Source organism: Kalmanozyma brasiliensis (assembly GCF_000497045.1).
Source record: "Kalmanozyma brasiliensis GHG001 unplaced genomic scaffold PSEUBRA_SCAF3, whole genome shotgun sequence".
Taxonomy (NCBI): Eukaryota; Fungi; Basidiomycota; class Ustilaginomycetes; order Ustilaginales; genus Kalmanozyma; species Kalmanozyma brasiliensis.
Window position 1 is genome coordinate 13,028 of NW_015961970.1, and position 19,899 is coordinate 32,926.

The 19,899-nt window shown below is 58.0% G+C and overlaps 8 protein-coding genes across 8 annotated transcripts; 3 read left to right on the forward strand and 5 right to left on the reverse strand.

Annotated features, from left to right (window-relative positions):
• Positions 1-17: 17 nt before the first annotated feature.
• Positions 18-1,907, forward strand: PSEUBRA_003873 (Protein of unknown function DUF3722; the record flags this gene model as incomplete). Its single annotated transcript, XM_059465325.1, has 1 exon — positions 18-1,907. One exon carries the CDS (start codon positions 18-20, stop codon positions 1,905-1,907), a length of 1,890 nt encoding a protein of 629 aa, XP_059321459.1.
• A 216-nt stretch (positions 1,908-2,123) lies between these two features.
• Positions 2,124-3,133, reverse strand: PSEUBRA_003874 (Ankyrin repeat-containing domain protein; the record flags this gene model as incomplete). Its single annotated transcript, XM_059465353.1, has 2 exons — positions 2,124-2,127; positions 2,196-3,133. 2 exons carry the CDS (start codon positions 3,131-3,133, stop codon positions 2,124-2,126), a joined length of 942 nt encoding a protein of 313 aa, XP_059321460.1.
• Positions 3,134-3,466: 333 nt separating this feature from the next.
• On the forward strand, positions 3,467-4,558 carry PSEUBRA_003875 (uncharacterized protein; the record flags this gene model as incomplete). The annotated part of the gene is made up of 1 exon (XM_016437461.1): positions 3,467-4,558. The coding sequence occupies one exon, from the start codon at positions 3,467-3,469 to the stop codon at positions 4,556-4,558; it is 1,092 nt and encodes a 363-aa protein (XP_016291010.1).
• A 278-nt stretch (positions 4,559-4,836) lies between these two features.
• Positions 4,837-6,372, reverse strand: PSEUBRA_003876 (RNA recognition motif domain protein; the record flags this gene model as incomplete). Its single annotated transcript, XM_016437480.1, has 1 exon — positions 4,837-6,372. The coding sequence occupies one exon, from the start codon at positions 6,370-6,372 to the stop codon at positions 4,837-4,839; it is 1,536 nt and encodes a 511-aa protein (XP_016291011.1).
• A 1,400-nt stretch (positions 6,373-7,772) lies between these two features.
• Positions 7,773-10,391, forward strand: PSEUBRA_003877 (RHD3/Sey1; the record flags this gene model as incomplete). The annotated part of the gene is made up of 1 exon (XM_016437469.1): positions 7,773-10,391. The coding sequence occupies one exon, from the start codon at positions 7,773-7,775 to the stop codon at positions 10,389-10,391; it is 2,619 nt and encodes an 872-aa protein (XP_016291012.1).
• A 328-nt stretch (positions 10,392-10,719) lies between these two features.
• On the reverse strand, positions 10,720-12,442 carry PSEUBRA_003878 (Pyridine nucleotide-disulfide oxidoreductase, FAD/NAD(P)-binding domain protein; the record flags this gene model as incomplete). The annotated part of the gene is made up of 2 exons (XM_016437484.1): positions 10,720-11,487; positions 11,660-12,442. 2 exons carry the CDS (start codon positions 12,440-12,442, stop codon positions 10,720-10,722), a joined length of 1,551 nt encoding a protein of 516 aa, XP_016291013.1.
• An 828-nt stretch (positions 12,443-13,270) lies between these two features.
• On the reverse strand, positions 13,271-15,100 carry PSEUBRA_003879 (HSP20-like chaperone; the record flags this gene model as incomplete). The annotated part of the gene is made up of 1 exon (XM_016437490.2): positions 13,271-15,100. The coding sequence occupies one exon, from the start codon at positions 15,098-15,100 to the stop codon at positions 13,271-13,273; it is 1,830 nt and encodes a 609-aa protein (XP_016291014.2).
• A 4,327-nt stretch (positions 15,101-19,427) lies between these two features.
• Positions 19,428-19,893, reverse strand: PSEUBRA_003880 (Ribosomal protein S27/S33, mitochondrial; the record flags this gene model as incomplete). Its single annotated transcript, XM_016437487.1, has 2 exons — positions 19,428-19,468; positions 19,611-19,893. The coding sequence occupies 2 exons, from the start codon at positions 19,891-19,893 to the stop codon at positions 19,428-19,430; spliced, it is 324 nt and encodes a 107-aa protein (XP_016291015.1).
• Positions 19,894-19,899: the final 6 nt, after the last annotated feature.

Genomic DNA, 19,899 nt, shown 5'->3' on the forward strand with positions numbered 1-19,899 from the left:
CGGACCGTCGCGGCACGATGCACGACTTTGTCTCGCACATCCTGCGCCAGTACTTCCACGCGACGCACTGGAACGAGTACAACTCGTACCTCCACCTCACCTCGTCCTCGTCGTCGATCCTCGACTTCGCCGTTCCGACCGGGCTCTCGTTGTCGATATCGGCGTCGCCAACGCCGCCGTTCTTTACGACGTATCGTCTGGGTGCGTTGCCGAATCTACGGGCGGGAATTGGATATATCTATGCGAGCACACAGGAGCCGGTCGACTTTGGGAAAAGTTCCAAGGATGTTCGTCTCAAAGAGGTGATTGAGCGATTTCGCATTGTCGAGGCCTCGCCGCGGCGGAATGCGCCAGCAAGAGGGCAGAAATACTGGTTGGCGGGCGAGCGGTATTTTGAGCCGATCACGGAGCCACAAGGGACAGAGGGAGGGGAGTATTTGGTGTATGGATGCATGCATGTGCCGTCCGCGCGGCTGGACGCGCTGTGGACCAAGAGGATGAGCCCGACCTGGCAGCTCATTGTCACAGCGGTATCGACGCCACCGAAGTATCCGCTCAATGCGCTGCAAAGTGCCGCGCTCGCCACCCAGTCGTCGTTTGCGTCAGGATCGATGGGCAAGGCAGCAGGGTTGTCAGGCAGCGTGGATCGGCTCGACTCATCCACGCACACGCTCTCGTCTTCGGGGACAATGTCGGGAAGCACACCTCAACAGTCAACCACTGCAGCGGCAGCAGCAGCGCAAGATAGCTACGGACTCGGTCCGCCCGGATCGACAAACCTGCAACTGACACTGCAACGCGACACAGGACGGTGGTTCACCGAGTACAGCTACTCGATCGATGATGCATTGTGGGGCTTCAGGGTGCTGCACAACTTTGGAGCGACTGGCGACCATTCTGCTTCAATGGCCAATAGCGACAGCACAACGACCAATTCCGCGTCTACAGCGGACGGGACAAGGACGCAAATCGGCACCACCAGCGGCCTAACTGCAACCACCTCTGTCTCTAGCAGCGGCACCGACGATGCAGACGCCGGAGGCGGTCTGCGCGGGCGCTTCAGCGCTGGAGCCGAGGTCTTCGTCAGCACGGTCGAGAAATCCGCCGGCCTGTCTACGGGAATCCGCTTCTCGACGCTGCCCGATTCGCCCGGTCAGCCCATCATTGCGCCCTTCGAAGCGTCCATTCCGCCTTCAACCCCCGAAGTGGCAACAGCGACACCATCGCAGCCGCCAACGGTGATCACAGCCACGCTGAACCCCATGATGGGCCACCTGAGCACTGCATATGCGGCAAGGATGGCGAGGGACGTGGTCGTCGCCTCGCGGTTCGATTTCAATGTCTATAGCTACGAGTCGGAATGGACGGTTGGTGCGGAGTATTGGCTGAGGAAGAGAGGTGGCGAGGTAGGGGCGCAGACGAAGGGCGTCGGTGGCATAGCCGAGGAGAGGGTCGTGAAGAGGGAGAGAGAGGAGGCAGGGCCAATGTCGCTGCGCGAGCAGGGGAGTGGCGGTGTGCTGGACGGATCGGCAGCACCGAAGAATGATGCAGAAGACAAGTGGTCCTTGCGCACGCCGGCTGCGACGCCCTCTCCACCCTCTTTCGATTCCACCACACAGTCCTCATCTTCTCCAGCGTCGACTTCACCATCGACATTGCCGCCACCACCACCAGCATCGCCCCTCACAACCCTCCTCTCCCCCATCACGGGCGTCCTCAAAGCGCGCCTCTCCACCACCTCCGACATCCGCCTCCTCTGGCAAGGCCGTCTTTCCTCCTGCCTCGTCTCTCTCGGCGTCAAAGCGGATCTATCTCCCGCTTCACCTCTCCCCTCCCCCTCCACACGCGGCATCGTCAAGAGCATCGGTCTCGAAGTCATGTATTTCTCCACCGCCGACATTGACTAGCTGAAATCGTCGAACCTGCACAGCGGCAGGTAATACTTGTCCAGCGTCCAATATTTCTGTTTGACGCCCTGCCACTCTTCTTCGCGAATGGAAGGCGTGAGGGTGGACCACGTGGTGGTGAGCCCGACGCTGCGCAGGTCAAGTTCGGAGATGCGCGTGTAGACGTCGTACAGGAACGGGTTGGTCGCTGCTAGACCGTGGAAGAAGCTGAACCGGCTATCTGGGCCGTTGAGGATCATGGGTAGCGCGTCAAAGAATCGCTTGATGTCCGAATAGTCCTGGCTGTACGTGTCCCAGTAGACGGCGTCGAAGCTACCCAGTTCGGTCATGCGCGCGATATCCTCCTCGAGATCCGAATCCTTGATCCAGTCCTCCCAGCGCCCTTCGAACAGCTCCACGCCGGGCATCTTGTCGAATCCGAGACTCTTCGCGTACGCAATGGCGTCCGGGTGCGCCTCGATGATCACATGCCGCGCCGGCTTGTAGCTCTGGAGGATGGAATCGATGATGCCCAACCCAAAGCCAACGTTCAGCACGCTAAACCCCTCGGGCTGGTTCTCGCACAGCAGTCTTGCGGACTGCTGCATGATATCCGTCTCCCAGGGTGCCATGACCATGTTGTTGTCCGCGTCCAGACAGCGCACTTGCCCGAGGGGGTCTTTGACAAATCGTAGCTTCGTCTGCAGATACCTCTGCGTGTCATTGGCGACGTCCGTGGCGGAAGGCTTGAGCGTTATTCGTGTGCCGTCTGCTGATGTGACCGCTGTTCCGTCGTCTCCCGCCATCTCGTCCTGTTCGTCCTCATCATGCGATCCTAGTGCGTTGAGAAGCAGCGTCTGTCGCACGCCCTCCTCAAAGATCGCCCGGTAGCAGCTCTCGTGGTTCATACTCCATGCCACCTGGGCAGCGGTAAACCCATGTGCATCGACGGCGTTCCACAGCGCCCCATGGCGGAGAAGCAGTCTCACAGCTTCGAGATGCCCACCTTCCGCGGCGAAGTGGAGCGCAGACCATCCAGCGGAAGAAGGGTCCTCGTACCACACATCGACACCGCCCGCATCGTCGCCTTCGTCTGGGGAAGGCGAGGAGGAGAGGAGGGATTGGATGAGTGGGACGTCGCCCGCTTCGGCGGCGAGGTGAAGTTCGAGGTTGCGCGCGACGCGGGAGGGTGGGAGGAGGTCGGTGACTTCCTCCGCTGCAGCTGTTGATGATGACGGCGTGGCCATGGCTGCGAACGGTGCAAGGTGTCGCTGTGAGGAGTTGGAGCAAGAGAAGGCCTTTGGGGTCGAACAGCATCAAGGGTCCATGCGAACTTTTTCTTGTTCGCCGCCCAAGCGCAGGCCGACTTCCGATTTAACCAGATATGTGAGATCGAGCCCTGTCTCTCCTCGAGAAAAATGCCCGGCTACCGGCTTCTTTCTGGCTCGCGGTTGATCCGGTCGGTCGTCGAGATAACTTTATCCTGATCATCCTCGAGGGCATCTTCCGCCTTCGCTTCTTCGATCCTTCCGTCACTCTCCTCACACCCAGGTCACCGCTCACATAGAAGAAGATACACAATGCCGGACCTGCAAACCGCCCTCATCTCGCGTCTGGACGAGTCCTCCCTGACCCCCACGTCGGCGACCTACACCGGCAGCATCGACACGACCTGGTGTATCGGCTCCGTCCCGCAAGGAGGCTACTCTCTCTCTTTGGTCCTCAATGCCATCCTCGCCTTTATGCACACACCCGAAGTGATGGAAACGAACATCAAATCCGTCGCTCATCACGATCCACTTCTGCTGTCAGCGACATACATCCAAGCGGTCACGCACACACCGTACGAGGTCCGAATCCGCGTACTGAAGCGCGGGAAGAGCCTGTCCAACCTCCAAGGCGAGCTGTGGCAGGACGGGCTGATGCGCATCACAGCCCAGGTGCTGATGACCGACTTCGAGGTGCAAAAGGCGTCTGCGGACCGGACAAAGATTCAACCTCTCCAAGGGAAGGACGTGCACGATGCGGTGAAGAACGGGTACAGCATCACGGAGGAGTCCCAATGGGCACCCGTTTTCCCGTTGAGTGCGCCGGAGGACTGTGATCCACCTCGCTTCTTCGGCAACACTGCGGAGAGCGGAAAAACGTTCGGCTTCGGGCGGATGATCACCATCGCCAACGACCCCAAGCACGATCGGCTCACGAGGACCACCTCCACCCTCTCCGCGGGAGCCTACTATTCCCTCGTCACGCCCGAAACCCCCGTAGTGCTAGACGCAGCACAAGTGGCAAACGGTCGCCTCAGCGAGGGGAAAAACCTCATCCCTTTCCTAGCAGACATGTTCACCTCACCTCCCATGATCGTCCCAGGCAAACACAAGAGCCATTGGTACCCGACGCTTCACCTCACCATCGAATTCAAACGCCCGCTCCCGCGCACCCACGTCATCAGCCGAACGGCCACCCTCAGCACCGGCAAGTTCATGATCAATGGTCAGCACGAGAGCGATTCCGAGCTGTGGAGCCATCCGGACGATCAACACCTTTTTGAGGCTGAGGGGTCCAGAGGGAAGAATGGCGAGAGGAGAAGTTACATTTTGGCCATCGCAAGACAGACCGCGTTGGTACTGCCGTTTGCTGTCAACCAGGGCAAGACCAAGAGCAAGCTTTGACGGACAATGCGCAACTGTACGATAAAAATCATGACAAATGCTTTGGTGCTGTTCACCCCGTGCTGAGTGTGCGACAGGGATCGTGGGATGCATTGTGTGTGAGATGAGGTATCTGTTACAAATGTGGGCGGTTCGTGGGAGACAGGATGATATGCACTTGTACAGTTGTGCGAGAGAAAGGGATGCAACGAGCAAGGGAAGATGAGAGAATTTGATCGTGCGATGTCAATGAGGGAAACGTGTTTTGCTTCTGAGGCGTCGAGCGGTGTCCAGTCTGATTAGTTGGCACCACCGCGAGCAGCACCACCACGACCACCGTTAGCGCGACCACCAGCAGCAGCACCGCCACGAGGAGCACCACCGGTCCTGCCGTTGCCTCCAGCGGCACCACCACGGCCAGCGCCGCCAGCAGGAGCACGTCCACCGGCACCGCCAGCAACGTTCTTGCGACGCTCCTCGATCGTGACACTCCAGCCGTTCTTGCCAACAGCGACGCTTCCCTTGGCAGCAGCCTTGCGGGCACCGTCGACGCTGGTGAATTCAGCGAAAGCGCACGAGCGAGCGGCGATGATCTGGACGTCTTTGACGGTACCGAAAGCCTCGAGAGCCTGGCGGAGAGCGGATTCGTTGACCTGATCGGCAACGACGTTCTTGATGTAGACCGAGGGCGACGAGCTGGCACCTGCACCAGCGCCAGTAGCAGCCGCACCGGCAGGAGCAGCGGCGGACTTGGGCGTCGAGGCGGGCTTGGCGGGAGCAGCACTGGCAGCAGCGGCACGCGAAGACGAGACACCCTTGGCCTCGGTGGAGACGTTGGAGCCCCATCGAGTAGCGTCTGAAGCAGCCAATGTGGCCCAGGTCTTGGGCTTGGGTGGGCCAGTGGGCTGAGCGGGAGCGGGAGCAGCGGCGGCGGGAGCAGAAGCGGCGGCCTCGGGAGCCGTCTCGGTCTTGGCAGCAGCGGCAGCGTCCTTCGCGGCGCCGCCCTCGGTAGCAGCCGCAGGAGCTTCTTCAACAGCATCAGTCTTGGTGGGCACAGCCTCGGTGGAAGTGGTGACGGCCTCGTCGGCAGCAGGCACCTCGGTGATCTGGGCAGAGTCGTCCTGAGCATCGGCGGCAGCAGCATCGTCGGCAGTGGCGGTCTCGGTGGACTCGATGGCTTTGGAGGAGGAAGACGAGGGAGGGAGAAGGTTGGGGCGAGCGTTGGAGTTGCCAATGTTGTTGATCTCGATGGTGTGGGGCACCTCGACACCCTTCTTGTCCGCCTCGTCGATCTCGTCCTGGATCGCCTCGTCGACAGCCTCAGCCTCAGCCTCAGCCTCAATCTCGTCATCGTCCTTGAGGTATCGGAAGATGTCGTTGAGAACGTAGTAGCCGTTGGGCTGCTCAGCAAGGAAAAAGGTCTGAGCGAACTTCCTCCAGGCACCGCCGTTGTTGCTGAGCTCACCAAGCACCTGAACGAGAATGCCACCGCTAGCGGAGCTCTGAGTGTCGACGTTGGAGACAAAGACCTTTGCGTCCTGGAAGTTGAGCGAGGTGATCTTGTCGTGGATCTGCTGCTGACCGAAGCAAGGAGAGGACTCTTCCTGCTCGGTTCCGTGGACCATGGTGGACTTCTTGGTGAAGAAGCAGTGGAGGCGGCCGGGGTTCTGGTTGAGGAAGGTGTAGTACTGGGTGACGAAGAGCCAGCCTACTTCCGAAGGCTGGACGGCCGGCTTGGAAGCATTGCTACCGGCAGCAACGGCGGAGGATGATGCTGCGGAGGAAACGCCGTTAGCAGCGGTAGCTGCGTTGCTTGCGGTGACGGCGGCGGACATTGTTGAAAAATATGAGACGACGCAATGGAAAGCCAAGGGTATCGATGGTGAACAACGGGGAGGAAAGATCTGGCAGCTGAGCGCGGTAGGTACGAAGGGTGTGTACACGAAGAGGATGCGATGCAGCTCAAGAGCAGCGAGGTGGTGGTGGTGATGATGGCGATGATGAAAGGAAGAAGGATCACACGAGCTTTGAAATTGACTGTGCGCAGCCTCTGACTCTGAAAGGGTGGAGGAACTGGCCACGCCAAGCAAGCTGAGCCATGAATCGACAAGCAAGCTCGATTCATCAAAGCCTTCACTTTCGCAAAGTCACACACACTCGCACACCTTCATCTCGCTATCTCTTTATTCTCGAGCATCGATCTCGAGCTTGAATGTGAGCAACGGCCGAGGCGTGGGAAAGCAGCGGCGTCTCAAGCGCGGCGCCGCAGCTGGTCAAAGCCATTTTGGAAGAAAGCAACTTCGGCTCCCACGCTGACGGAGTTGCCGCAGACTCGGAAAGTGTTGGTCTGAGTTGGCACCACTTTTTTCCTATCGGCTCGTCCGCTTCGTCAGTCATCTCTGCATTGCCATTATTGAGAAGGCTTGAGACGGCTTGCTGACCCCCATCAGCCACTCATATGGCTGTCCCGATGAGTCAGGCTTTCATAGCATCAGCGGATCCCTATCTCTGGGAAGAGCAACGAACGAGAGTGTGCCGATCAGAAAAAGCCAGAAGAAATGCTTTCGCGGTTCGACCCCGCCTTTTGCGCTTCTTCGCTTCGACCCTGTTCTTCCAGCTGAGAGGCATTTGTGACTTCAAATCAGCCGATTACCTTTGGCGAGCTGTTTGTATTGAGATCTTTGAAATCACAGATTTTTCGCTAGCTTGTTCTCTTCTTGGCCCTAACATGTTGACACAATTGCCCCGCCCTGATGACGATCAACACACCCCTACTCCGCTCGCTCACGGATCGTCATCATCGGCTACTCACCCTGCCCATGCAAGCTCGATCCTTTCGTCTGTCTCTCCCAGACGACACGCGAGCGTCTTTGTCTAACGCTCTCACAGGAACGGCTCTCATCTCACCGAGCGACAAGCTCAAGCCCTTGACGCCCATGACCGGGGCATTGGTAGATGAAGAAGAACAACACTTTGGCCGCGCTTCGAATCTATTTTTGAGTTGGGGCGTGTCACTTTTCAGAGGAGCGTGCGTGTGTGCGTGTGCTGTTGTGCCAGCTGCTCGGTCCAAACAAAAGTTGGAGCGTGAAATCTTACTTTGACCAGCTTGCTGTCCAACTCGGCCTGTCCGTATCCCACTCATTCCATCCATCACATCCTGGCGGACGACCACGACCGCTTCCTCCGCTCCAGCTTACTTTTCAAGTCGGATCGCTCCTGAGGTTGCTCTGTCATCATGGAGATGAACGTCGACAACGCCAAGCAGCTCCTCGCTCAGCACGAGCAGGAGCTGCACCAAGCACAGGCGGCTCAGTCGCAGACGCTCAAACAGGATCCTATCACAGCTGTCACCTCGGCTCCTAATGGCACCGCTTCCGATGTCACATCAGCGCCGACGGCAACCGCGAATGGAGCATCAGCTCCAGCTCCAGCACAAGCGGGTCTCGCGGCCCCTGCAGCCCCTGCCACCCAAGCCGCTGCTCCAATCACCTATAGCGCCCAATCCTCGGTCAAGGCCCCAGTCACCTCTGTTAACGGTCGAATGCAGCTCATCAACGAAGAGCAAAAGTTCAACAGCTCCGAGTTCGCCCCTCACCTCGACAGCTGGGGTCTCGCAGATGCTGGCTTTGGTTACGACCTCTGCGCCGTGCTCGGCTCGCAATCCACCGGCAAGTCCACCCTCCTCAACAAGCTCTTCGGCACCAACTTCGACGTCATGTCCGAATCAGCGCGTCAGCAGACCACCAAAGGTATCTGGATGTGCAAGGGTCTCAAGATGAATGTTCTCGTCATGGACGTCGAGGGAACCGACGGCCGTGAACGTGGTGAGGACCAGGACTTTGAACGCAAGTCTGCCTTGTTCTCTATGGCTTCTGCCGAGGTGCTCATCGTCAACCTCTGGGAGCACCAGGTCGGACTCTACCAGGGCGCCAACATGGGTCTGCTCAAGACTGTCTTCGAAGTCAACCTCGGCCTATTCCAATCCAGCAAAGCCAAGACGGCAGGAGCTAAAGACAAGACACTCCTACTTTTCGTGATCCGCGACCACATCGGACAAACTCCCCTCGAAAATCTATCGGCCACCATTATGGCTGACCTCACCAAGATTTGGTTCTCGCTCTCCAAACCTGAAGGGCTCGAGGATTCCAACATCACCGACTTTTTCGACTTCATGTTCACCACTCTCCCGCACAAGATCCTTCAACCCGCTGAGTTCGACAGGGCCGTCGACACTCTGCGCAATCGGTTCGTCGACCCCAAAGACCCTAACTTCGTCTTCAAGACCGAGTACCACAAGCGCATCCCAGCCGACGGCCTGCCGCACTACCTCGAGAGCATCTGGGAGCAAGTCATGACGAATAAGGACCTCGATCTGCCCACCCAACAGGAGCTCCTCGCCCAGTTCCGATGCGACGAGATCGCCAATGCCGCATTCTCCCATTTCGCTACCAGCATCAAGGACTTCAGGAAGCACATTGAAGGCGGTTCCATCCTCGACACTCTCGGCGCGGACATGGCGCTGCACCGTACCACTGCGCTGTCCAAGTTCGACCGCGATGCAAGCCGCTACCACCAAGACGTGTACAAGCGCAAGCGCCTCGATCTGCTCGACAAGCTCAACGGCTCGCTCTCGCCCTTCTTCCTCGGTCAGCTCAAAAACTTGCATCGCCACATGCTCTCGTCGTTCAAGAAAAACGTGCTGGAGCGCATGCGTTCCGAATTGAATTACGATTTCGGCCAGGTGGTCACCTCGGAGAAGCAATCCGCATTGGGCAAGTTTACCGCTGCGGCGCAAGCAGTGCTGCTGGCGGAGACGGACTGGACGATCGACGAGGAGGTCGCGCAGCTGGACACCGAGATTCAGGCCATCTCGGACACCATGCGCGTCGAGGAGACGAAAAAGATGGTCGCCCAGATCGAGCGTATATTCAAGAAGAACATCGCCGAACCAATCGAGATGGCGCTCAATAAGCCCGAGCCGGACATGTGGGACAAGGTGCTCTCCGCGTTCCGCTCGACGCTGGAACAGGCCGAAGCGACCTACCTGCGCAAAGCCAAGAGCTTCAACTGCACGGAGGAGGAGAACGAGGCCGCGCTTTTGGCGCTGCGTCGCAAGAGCTGGCTGAGCCTGCGCGCCAAGGTCGACGAGCAGACCGCCGACTCGGTGATCGCCGCCAAGCTGAGGAATAACTTCGAGGATCGATTCCGCTACGATGACGCTGGGGTGCCGCGCGTGTGGAAGCCCGAAGACGACATCGATAGCGCGTTCCGCAAGGCACGGGACGAGACCCTGTCGCTCATCCCACTCTATGCCAAGATTAGTCCTACCGACCCAGCGCTGGCGGTGGAATTGCCATCGACATCCGACGACCCTTCCCACCAGACCTCGGTCGACCGTGGCGAGGAGGAGCCGTTCGACTTCGCCTCCACCCTCACCGTCTTCACCGAGACTCGCAAGATCGACATCTCGAATCGCTTCCGCAAGGAGGCCGATGCGCTGTATGTCGAGGCGAAACGCTCCACTGTCAGCTCCATCGCCCAGATCCCGCTCTGGATGTACGGTGTCATGGTGGTGCTCGGATGGAACGAGTTCATGGCGGTCATCTCCAGCCCGATTTACTTCACCTTCCTTTTGCTCCTGATTGCGAGCGCATACGTTGTTTGGAGGCTCAATCTGCAGGGCCCGCTGGTGAGCGTCGTCAAGGCGGTCGGGAGGGAGGTGCACAGGTTGGCCGATGATCAGTTGAGGAGTCACTTCAGCCAGCCTGTCCCCGCGCCAGCAGTGTTGCAAGACCAGCGGGCGGCGCCAAAGGAGAGCAAGGTGGAAGAGATCGAGTTGACGGAAAAGTCGTAGAACCACAACGATAGACGGGAAACGATTGTACGAGTCTCAACGTAGAATTTGACGAACGGTCATGCAACGGTCGAAAGTGGGCTTGTGCGGCAGATGTGTGAATTTGTGACGATGAGGATGTCGGCGAAGCCCCTTCTCGCTCGAGGCTGCTTGTGTGGGTCTGTGACAGACGTGTCGACGGGTGCCATCCTTTGCTTCTCGATCGACCCCTTTCCAGCTGTGCCCCTGTCCCCGTTGCCATCCCTGCAATCCTCCCACCATCCCTTTGAACACTGAGTCCCTGCCACCGTCCCCCCGAGCACGGCATCCCTCTCACACGAGCTCCACCTCAAAACCGCCCCACATCGCGTCCGAACAACAGATTGCTTGCCCAGTTTGCAGGCACGAGGAAGCGGTTCCGCCAGCTCATGCTCATGATCGTATACGCACTTCGCCAAAGAACCCATGCGAGGGCACCCGAATTCTTGCCCTGCGGCGAGTCGATGAGCGCGGTGCGCGAGCCGAGGGAGGCCATGCTGCCTTTGTTGGCGAACTCGAAGGGTTTGCTGGTGTTGCTGGTGTTGAAGAGATGGGCGAGGTAGGTGCCCTTTTGGTTGGCGACTTGGGCGGTTGCGGGTAGGGGGTGGGACTGTTGAGAGGCGCAATCGCCGAGAGCAAAGACGTTGGGGAGGGGGACCAGCTCTCCCACGTCTTCGGAGGAGGGGTATTTGTCGGGGTGGAGCACTGATCCTCCGATCGCAGGGCTGCTTGCGTTAACGAGCACGTTGAGCGTGTCATTCGTGAGCACTTTTCCAGATCTCTCCTCCTTCCCCACCCCGCGCAGTGCATCGATTAGCGGGGAAGTCGTCACCCCCGTACTCCAAACCACCATGCCCGCTCCCACCCTCTCTTCCCCCTCGAGCACCACCGCATCCCGCTCCACGCGAGAGATCCGCGCGTTGAGCCGCATCTCGATCCCATCGCGCGAGAACTTCTTGACCGCATAGTCCGAGAGCGACTTGTCGAACGACGAGAGGATCGTGCTGCCGGCGTCGAGGAGGTGGATCGACGGATAGGGTCGAAGGTTTGGATACAGGCGAGAGAGGTCTTCCTTGATCTGTCGTCCCCCATCATCATATGGGTGCGGGTTAAGATTTAGGCGTCGAGGCGTCGAAAAAAGCGTCGTCAGTCGTTGTTTGGACCGGTGTGAGTGTAGAAGGTTGAGAAGTTCAACGTCAGTATCGAATGCTCAAGTGAGATCAAAGCGTCGGGAAGTGGGGCATACGCACCAGATCATGCAGTTCCGCAGCGAACTCGCTCCCCGTCGGCCCACCTCCGACAATCACAAAACTCAACAGCTTCCTCAACTCCCCCTCCTGTTCCGCACTCAACTCGCCACCCTCCGCATACTGGTGCTGCTTCGTATTCGCCGCCTCGAACAACCCCATGATTCTCCACCGGATCGCTCTTGCGTCCGCGACATCTTTGAGGAACAACGCGTTCTCTTTGACGCCCTTGGTGCCGAACGTCGCGTTGTATGCGCCTACACAGATCACGAGGTGGTCGTAGGAGAGAGAATAGGTTGCTCGTTCGCCAACTGCCTCTGTCTGGCCTGTGGAGGAAGGGGGCAGAAGTGGGTCGGAGAGCTTGAATTGCGGTCTGAACGCGGAGGTAAGCTCGATCTTCTGAGCTTTGAAGTCGACCGCGTCGCACCACGCGTGATGGTGCTCGATGGCCCGGTTGGAATGGATAGGTTCGATGGCACTGCGAAAGTCCAGTGTTGCACAGGATGCCTGTGCCAGCAACGGGGTGAAGGAAAAAGCCGTGGTCGGGGAGACCACTTTGACGTCGAATTGGCGGATCGTAGACCAGGAGAGGTTTTTGAGGAACGCATAGCCGCCCCAGCCCGTGCCTAGGACTACGAGGCGCTTCTTGCGCGGTGGAGTGGTCGTCTCGGTTGCGTAGGCGCGCTTGGGGATGATGATGCTGGTCGAGGCAATGGATGGGGTGAATGCGGGCCGGGCCTTGAGGGTCCACAAGAGCGGAGAGGCGCTGCTACGTGTGAGCGCCATATTGGAGATGCTGTCGACGCTGGTGATGTCGAGCCAGGGGGCGATGGAGGTGGTGGGGGAGTGCACCCTTTGCTTTCGGCTTGATCAAGTATCAAGAGCCCCTTTCTTCCGTCAGAAGCAGCCTACAGCTGCTGGATTGTTCCTGACAAATGCGAACGTCGTGGTCCATGCGCACAGATACGAGCGCCCTATCAGCCTCAAAGTTGCTGCCTCCCACATTGATAAGAGAAGCGTCGATCCTGCTGACTCTTCCCGGTCAGCACCTTCCGGACCATCCGAACGAATTAGCCGCCTTGGCAGACCCTCTGCAGCGCGTCACTCTGCAGAAACCTCGTCTTGGACCCTGATTGATCAAAATTGCCGGCAAAAGCTGAAAGCTGTCGGAGTCAAAGACTGACACCTCGGGTAGCGTTCCGATTGCATCCGGGTGCGGAGAGCAGAGCCAGCACCTTTCAGCAGCTTGTCCAATTCGAGATGAGCTGGTGTGAAAGTCGATCCACGGTACATTGCTGCACACAAGTGGACAAAGAAAGGCAACAAGGGCAGGTATGTAAGCCTCGCTCACACGCATCGACAGGCCGGCTGACGACCTGGTAGATGTTCCTCACAGTCTGTACAGCTCAATCGTCATAGGCTTACCACACTGTAAAAGCACCATGCAGAGACACCGAAACAATGATGATGCGATAATGCAGGAGAAGAGTACAGACGATGGATGATATGCTGGTCTACGAAGAGACGTAGTATGAGGATGCGGAGTGAAACCCCGGGTATGCACGGTGGTTCGTGATAATGTGTATGCAGATGCAGCAACAAGGGGACTACCCCTCAAAATCGAACACTGCTGGAAGAGCTCGAGAGGTTGCCGGCCTTGGACTTGCGGGGGAGCGTGACTCGCAGCGTGTTGCCGTCAAACTCGGCCTTGACATTGGCCAAGTCGCAGTCCTTCTCCGAAAAGTGAACGCGGCGTTCAAAATGTCCGCCTCCTTCAGCGTCCCACTTGTCGGCGACAACGTGCAACGTGCTGTCGTGTGCGTTGCGCTTGGTAGCCAGCGTAATGCAGTTGAGCGAGAACCCAGGTAGAGACACGAGCACGACGTACTTGCTACGCTCGGTCGCCATCGCTATGCTTGCCCCGGCTGGAGCGGATCTTTTGCCGAAGAATGGCATGCACGAAGGACTGATGGGAGTCGAAATGCTGCACGAAGAGGTGCGCTGCCTGCTAGTCGGGTACTGAAGACCATCATCGTCGTTCTCCACGATCTGGGGAGAGTCGCCCGCGTCTGCTTCCGATCGCGCCTTGTTGAAAGCAGGAGCTGCCTCATCATTCAATGAGGGTCTTCTCGCGGTCGTAGTCGCGGAAGTCGACTCGTCCTCTGCGACTGAGTCTGCATGGTCCGATGTCTTGATGATTCGCAGAGGTGTGCGGTCCTGCTCCTCGAGCGCGGCCGCGGTCAGCTTGCTCTTGGGCGTCGGACCGTTCTCTGGCGACGGTGCTGTCTCTGGCGTCGACGGACCCGAGGAGCTGGACGAAGAAGGACCGTAACGGCCGTAGGGGCCCATTCGGCTGGTAGGCCAAGTGTCGCGCTCGCCCAAGTCGTCTTCTGCCGTCGACTGGGAGAGACCTGGCGTCATACGTGCGGCTTCGAGCGAGTCGCGCGCAGGCGGCGACACTACGCCAGTCGAGGAAGACGACGAAGAGGATGAAGCATAAGCAAGAGCAGAGCGCTCAAAATGCTGAGAAGCAGACTTGGTGAACGGGCGAGCTGAAGCAAGCATGACACGCCTCGCGGTGTGTGCCTTTGAGTTGTTGGGCTCTGCGCTGGAGAAGCTCGCATGTCGACGAGCCGCCGAGTCGGAATCGGTCGAAGAAGTCTGACCAGCTGATCGAGGGGTCTGAAGCGCAAAGAGTGCTGAGCGCTGATGGGAGCCGTCCGACGACGTGGGCGATTCGAGACGGTCGGAGAGCGCAGGCGATGCGAGATTCGGCGACAGGCCTAATGGTGGGATGGCGGAGCTAGAATCACGCGAGGCATGGTAGCGGTCGTCGTCCGGCAACAGACTTCGCCAGCTATCTGACCTCACCGAGTCCTGCGACTGTCTGTTGGACATGCTGAGATTGGACATGGACATGGTCGAGGGCCCGCTGATGATGCTGCTGAAGGAGGTGCGAGAGGTGCCGAGAGACGAGCTGGACATACGATCGCTGGTCGAAATGCGAGGCGACGACTTGGCTGCTGCGTACGCATCGATATCGAAAGCGCTCGAGGTGGGAGGCAAGCTGTGCGGTGAGAGATCTTGCCGGGAGATGCGCGGCTGGCGATCGGACGCAAAGTAGGGATCATGCTCGGGAAGAAGCGAACGCCACGAGTCGGGGCTCGTCATGCTGGTGCGACTTGAAATGTCATTGTGCGAGGGTTTCGAAGCTGATGCGCTGGACGAGAACAGGAGAGCAGAAAGATCTGAAGCATGCGAATGACGTGGGGACTGTGTCGCTGTTGGAGGCGGCGAGTCATCATCGTTCAAAGGCGACGAGGCCCTTGCTGTAGCAGTGGTGGCTGTCGAAGAGAACCGTTCGAGCTTGGCGGGTCGTTGAATGACGAGCCTGTCGAGTTGGATCGATGCGGCATCGAGCTCTCGCGGCGGTGGTGGTCGCATGTTGATATGAGACCCAAAGGATGAGATGTGGGTTTGGCGCAAAGGAGTGATGCGACACGGTGACGCGAGACGGGTGGTCAGACGAGCATCTCCAGTAGACTCTGACCTGAGCTCTCGTATACTGAGTGGACGCCGTCTGGATCAGATCTGGTGCCACGGACGCCAGTGATGCTGGTGGTGACGATGATGATGATGCCGTTTGGTTGCCAGACTTGACTCGAATGCGGGACGAGAAGGAACAGCGCAGAAAGGGATCTGTTGGAGGAGGTGGCAAGGAGAGGGGTAGGGTGATGATGGCGACAAAGGGAGAGGAGGACGACGGAGGCAAGGGTCAGCTGGAGGGAACAGGAGCGAGAGCGTGAGGTGGCAATGGCATTGCTAGCCATTCGAAGGGCGCATTGTCAGGTCCGCTGGCCGGGAAGCAGGACGAGGAGGGCTGCAGCATTGAGCCGGTTAGAGAGAACAATGGCAGAGCAGAGCTGCACGGCACAGCGCTGCGCTGCGCAGCGCGGTCTGTGTCAGGAGCATAATCTTTGTTTGCCTTTGCTGCGCTTTGCTGCCCTCCTGCCTCGAAAATAAAAATAGAAGTGTATTATAAAAAATGGGCACTTTTACGGCCAAGAAACCTTGTTTTAGCGAAGAATGGCGTAGCCGAAGTCGGGCAGTGCCTGCCTCTTTGCTCCTGTCGAGGCTGCACGAGAGGCAACGAGCGCATAGGATTGCATGAAAGGGTTGGCTTTGGCTTGGCTTGTGACCACTTTGGCAGTCAACGTCAGCAGATCTGTCACAGAGCTCATCAGTGGCGGATCGCTTCCGTCGATTGAGCATCTCCAGATAAAGCTCGGACAGTCCTGGCTATCCGGGCAGCGGCGAACCAATGACGAGAGATAGACAGAGCCACCGACACAATTCTAGAATCACACTGTCACTGGGCCCTGTTCGGTCAGGGGAGGACCTATGCCATGTCGGTCAAGTGGGCTGCTGCGGTCTCCGCTCTGGGCAATTTGCGCGCCTCACCCCGTAGAAAAAGGTTGACCGAATTGCAGGGACAACGCGCAGTCAACATGGCTCGCACGCACACCGGCCAGCCGGAAACGAACACAGCTCGTGCTGCGCAGACCTAGACTCTAGCTGCTGTTGCAATGTGTTTCATACAGTGGACCCTCTCTCTGCCGTCGGTGGCCGTATTCTCGCCCTCGTTCGGAAAGTATGAACCCATCTCGAACAGGCATTGCGTCAGATCTCGCAGAAACGAAAAGAGAAACCAGCCCCTGGGGAAAAAGAACAGTCTGCAGCGCACAAAAATGACACACACTGCTTTCGAATTTTCTCTTTTGGTGTGGCCTGCCTCAGGTCAGCGTTGAGGTCGGGGACTGAATTGTGCATGTCCCCGCCTGGCTGCTGGCCTCTCGCGAGCTTTGGATCCTCTCATCCTAGGTTAAACCCTTGATGGACTTGCAGGACCCTCCGACTCGTATGACTGTGCTGTGATGTGATTCGGAAGCTCCTCGAAAGTGCTTTTCTTGGAAGTGCGCGTGTGGACGTGGTATTGTTAATCCTCGGAAAGTCCACCCTAAAGGAGCGGACAAAGGCGCAGGGGCAGGCTCGACTCCAGGTCAAGGTGGGTTGTTCGTTGGTGCTCCCAGCCTCATTTGCGCTTGGCCTCGGCTTCTTGCTACGAAGACAGTCCCGACAAGACGGGCTGCTGCCTCGGCTTGCCCCGTAACGATTGCTTTTCCGTCCAGAAGCTTCTCATCGACCTTGAATGCAACTACCTTGCCTTCAGAACCATAGTCAGATGCCATACAAGGTGTGTCCTTACCATGTCGAGCTTGCGTAAACAGCGCAGCGTCGTCTGCAACTCTGCATGGCGTCTGCATGAACGAAACAGGAGTTGACAGCCAAAAGCCCCTGACTGCTGCGCTTGCCAGATCTCATTTCCGAATTTTAGCTTTTCTTTGATAAACGCGCGAATGATGACGACATTCGAGCCAGCAAGCGAAATTCTCGACAAAGGCAGAGGAGGGCTGAAATGCAAGATTACACCACCGATTGCATCTTGCATTTTGAGACACGCGGCGCTGGGTACCAGTCTTTCTTTCCCTTAAAAGATTGCGTCTCTCCGCTTGCACCTCGCCCACAATTTAGAGCTCAGCTGGTCCCGCTCCCTGCGGCGCTCAGCGGTCCGTCGAACCCGCCTCCATTTCACTTTCCGACTCTTCTTGCTCTCTTCTCAGGGGGAAAAGGCGACGACGGGTCAACATTTGCTTGTGCAGCGACCAGCGAAGCTCGCAAGGCCGGCTGTGGTCGACCAACTTGACCGACAGCAACAGCCTCGTTCGCTGCTGCAAACACCGCTCGGCTCGCCTCGCTACGACCCTTTGAACACCTTTGCCGGACCCTGTTGCTCTTTCTGCTTTGCTCTGCTTGCCGAAATCGCTCGTTGGCGCTTTGGTGGCGGTCATTTGCGAAGGGGTTCGCCCACCTCGCTAGCACCATCTTGGTCGCCGTGGGGCTTGCTGCCTTGGCTGTATCGGCTGCTTCGCTCTCTCGCTTCGTTGTGAGGGCCCGGCTCGGCTGCACCGTCGGCTACCACCTCCTGCCGTAGTCAAAATGATTCGGCCTCTTGGGTTGAACCCTAGGGTTAACGATGAGCCACTCAGACCCTTGGCAGCGCCACGTTGCCCAACGATGAGGAACAAAGTGATGACTTTTGAGCGACACCGATAGCCATCTGTACGCCCTCTACAGCGGATGGTGCTCACCCTCGACATTCCTATCCACGAGTCAAACAGCCACAGCTGTCGACCTCACGACCACATGGGAGCTCGCCACCTCACTCGTCGGAAAAAGCTGCTTCGTGCTCAACCTTTCATCGTGTCAAGCGCACTCAAGACGCGCAGTGACGACTTTCTGCTCTGGTGTCGCTTCTCGCTTCCATTCTCTAGCGTCGCCGCTCGGCCTTTGCTTCGGTACCGTGTCGGCAAAGCCTTCGGCAATGATGGGATGGCTGGCTTGAGTTACCACTTGAGCGCTTTGCATAAGCACGGCGTCTTCTTCGACGTCCAAGACAAGCATGAAATTGTTTTGAAAGCAGACACCTCCAGAGTTGGTCCTGCTGCTCTCTGTCGTCTTACCGATGCTATTTCAAGGTGCAAGGAGGCGGCGAGATATCGCAAGCACGTTCAAGGTGCCTACCTCTATGCGACTCGGCACGACGACGTGCTGCCTGTCTCAGTGACACTCCTTCAAACGCGCACGTCCCTGTTCCATACGCGACGTCGGATGTTGTAGCGAGTGACCGGCTCCGTTCCGACACGTTCGTCACGGCTGTGAACGCAATCACAACGGAACGGGTTCGTCAGCGAGGTATGGTCACACAAAGCTGTCGACAGACAGCTGATTCTGATCAACGTCGCTCCATCTTCGGTGAAATTGACACATGCCATCTTCCTGCATGGCGTGGCGCAGGATGACTGTGCTTGCTGCTGCGCGATGGAACATCTCTTCTTGCAAGTGCGGCTTTTCCACGCCCTTCACTCATCCAATCAAAGCTTCTTTGCTGCCAGGGTCTTATTCAGTCGGGAGCCGTAATGGGTCTCACAGGTCGATCGCTGGCCGATCAGCTGACTCATGACAGGCTGATGGTGCAGGCAAGCCACAAAGCATTGAAACCGGAAGCTGTTCCGACAAAGGAACGAGGCGGCTTTCTGATTCGAGACCACGCCGCACTCAAAGTTCCATCTCGAGGGTCCATCTTGGTCTTGTTGCCGACGTTCGACAGTCGATCATATGACTCAGCATTACCTTGTCCACACCAAACGCAGCGCGAACTCCACGCTACAGCCGAACACAATCTTCTAGCCCACATCAGCCCGACTGATCGCGGATAGCTCACACTACCTTCGCAAACCGTCATGGAACAGAGCTGCTCCTCAGTGGCCACCTGAAAGGCCTGAGGCAGAGCAGCCGACGCAGCAAACGCTGGCGAGAGCTTCACATGGGTCTACAATGCCTCTGCACGCTATCAACGAGCGCGCGATCCAGATCGACCCTATACTCCGGCCTGTGCGCCTGTTCGAGACAGACGCGCAACACAGCTGCGACGCGGAAGGATTGGCTGGGCGCTTCAACAACCCTGCAGGAGAACGGCAACCTCGACGGTACGCAGATGCTTGATGCGTTGACTTTGACGTGGAAGCCCTAAAAGTACAATGTGTTGATGAGACGGAAACATGCTGATGAATATCGGCGGTGCTGAGGAACAGCGCAGTCGGGACTTTGTCGTTGCGTAGCAGGTGGGCGATGTGTCGGTTCGGAGAAGTCGCTACTTCTTCTTGCCCTTCATTGCCGCACGACGACCCTCGCCTGAAATGCGAGACACGTTTGGAACAAAGATCGAGCAACAGGATCAGCAAGGCATACTCTATCGACGCATAATCAGCCCGTGCGCCCAACATCCCTCGCGAGACCTGGGATGTGGACTTGCTGTCGTCTTGTCGAAACTTACCCTTCTTAGGAGGACCCTTGCCAAGCATCTTCTTCCTCTCAACGTCCTTCTCGCGCTGAATCTCTCGAATATCTTGCAACCTTCCAAGCGACGGAGCGAGCTTCTCTATCGACCTGAAGTTGACCGTCGGTGGGTAGTAGGTCAGCATCGATGGACCTTGTAACCTTTGACGCAGCACCTTGGATCCTGTTCGTGCGTGTGTGGGGTTGTATGTCGTGCCGAAGATCTTGGCTTGCAGCGCTTTGAGCGACGAGACTGCGCTCGCGGATGGTGCAACCTTCATCTTGTG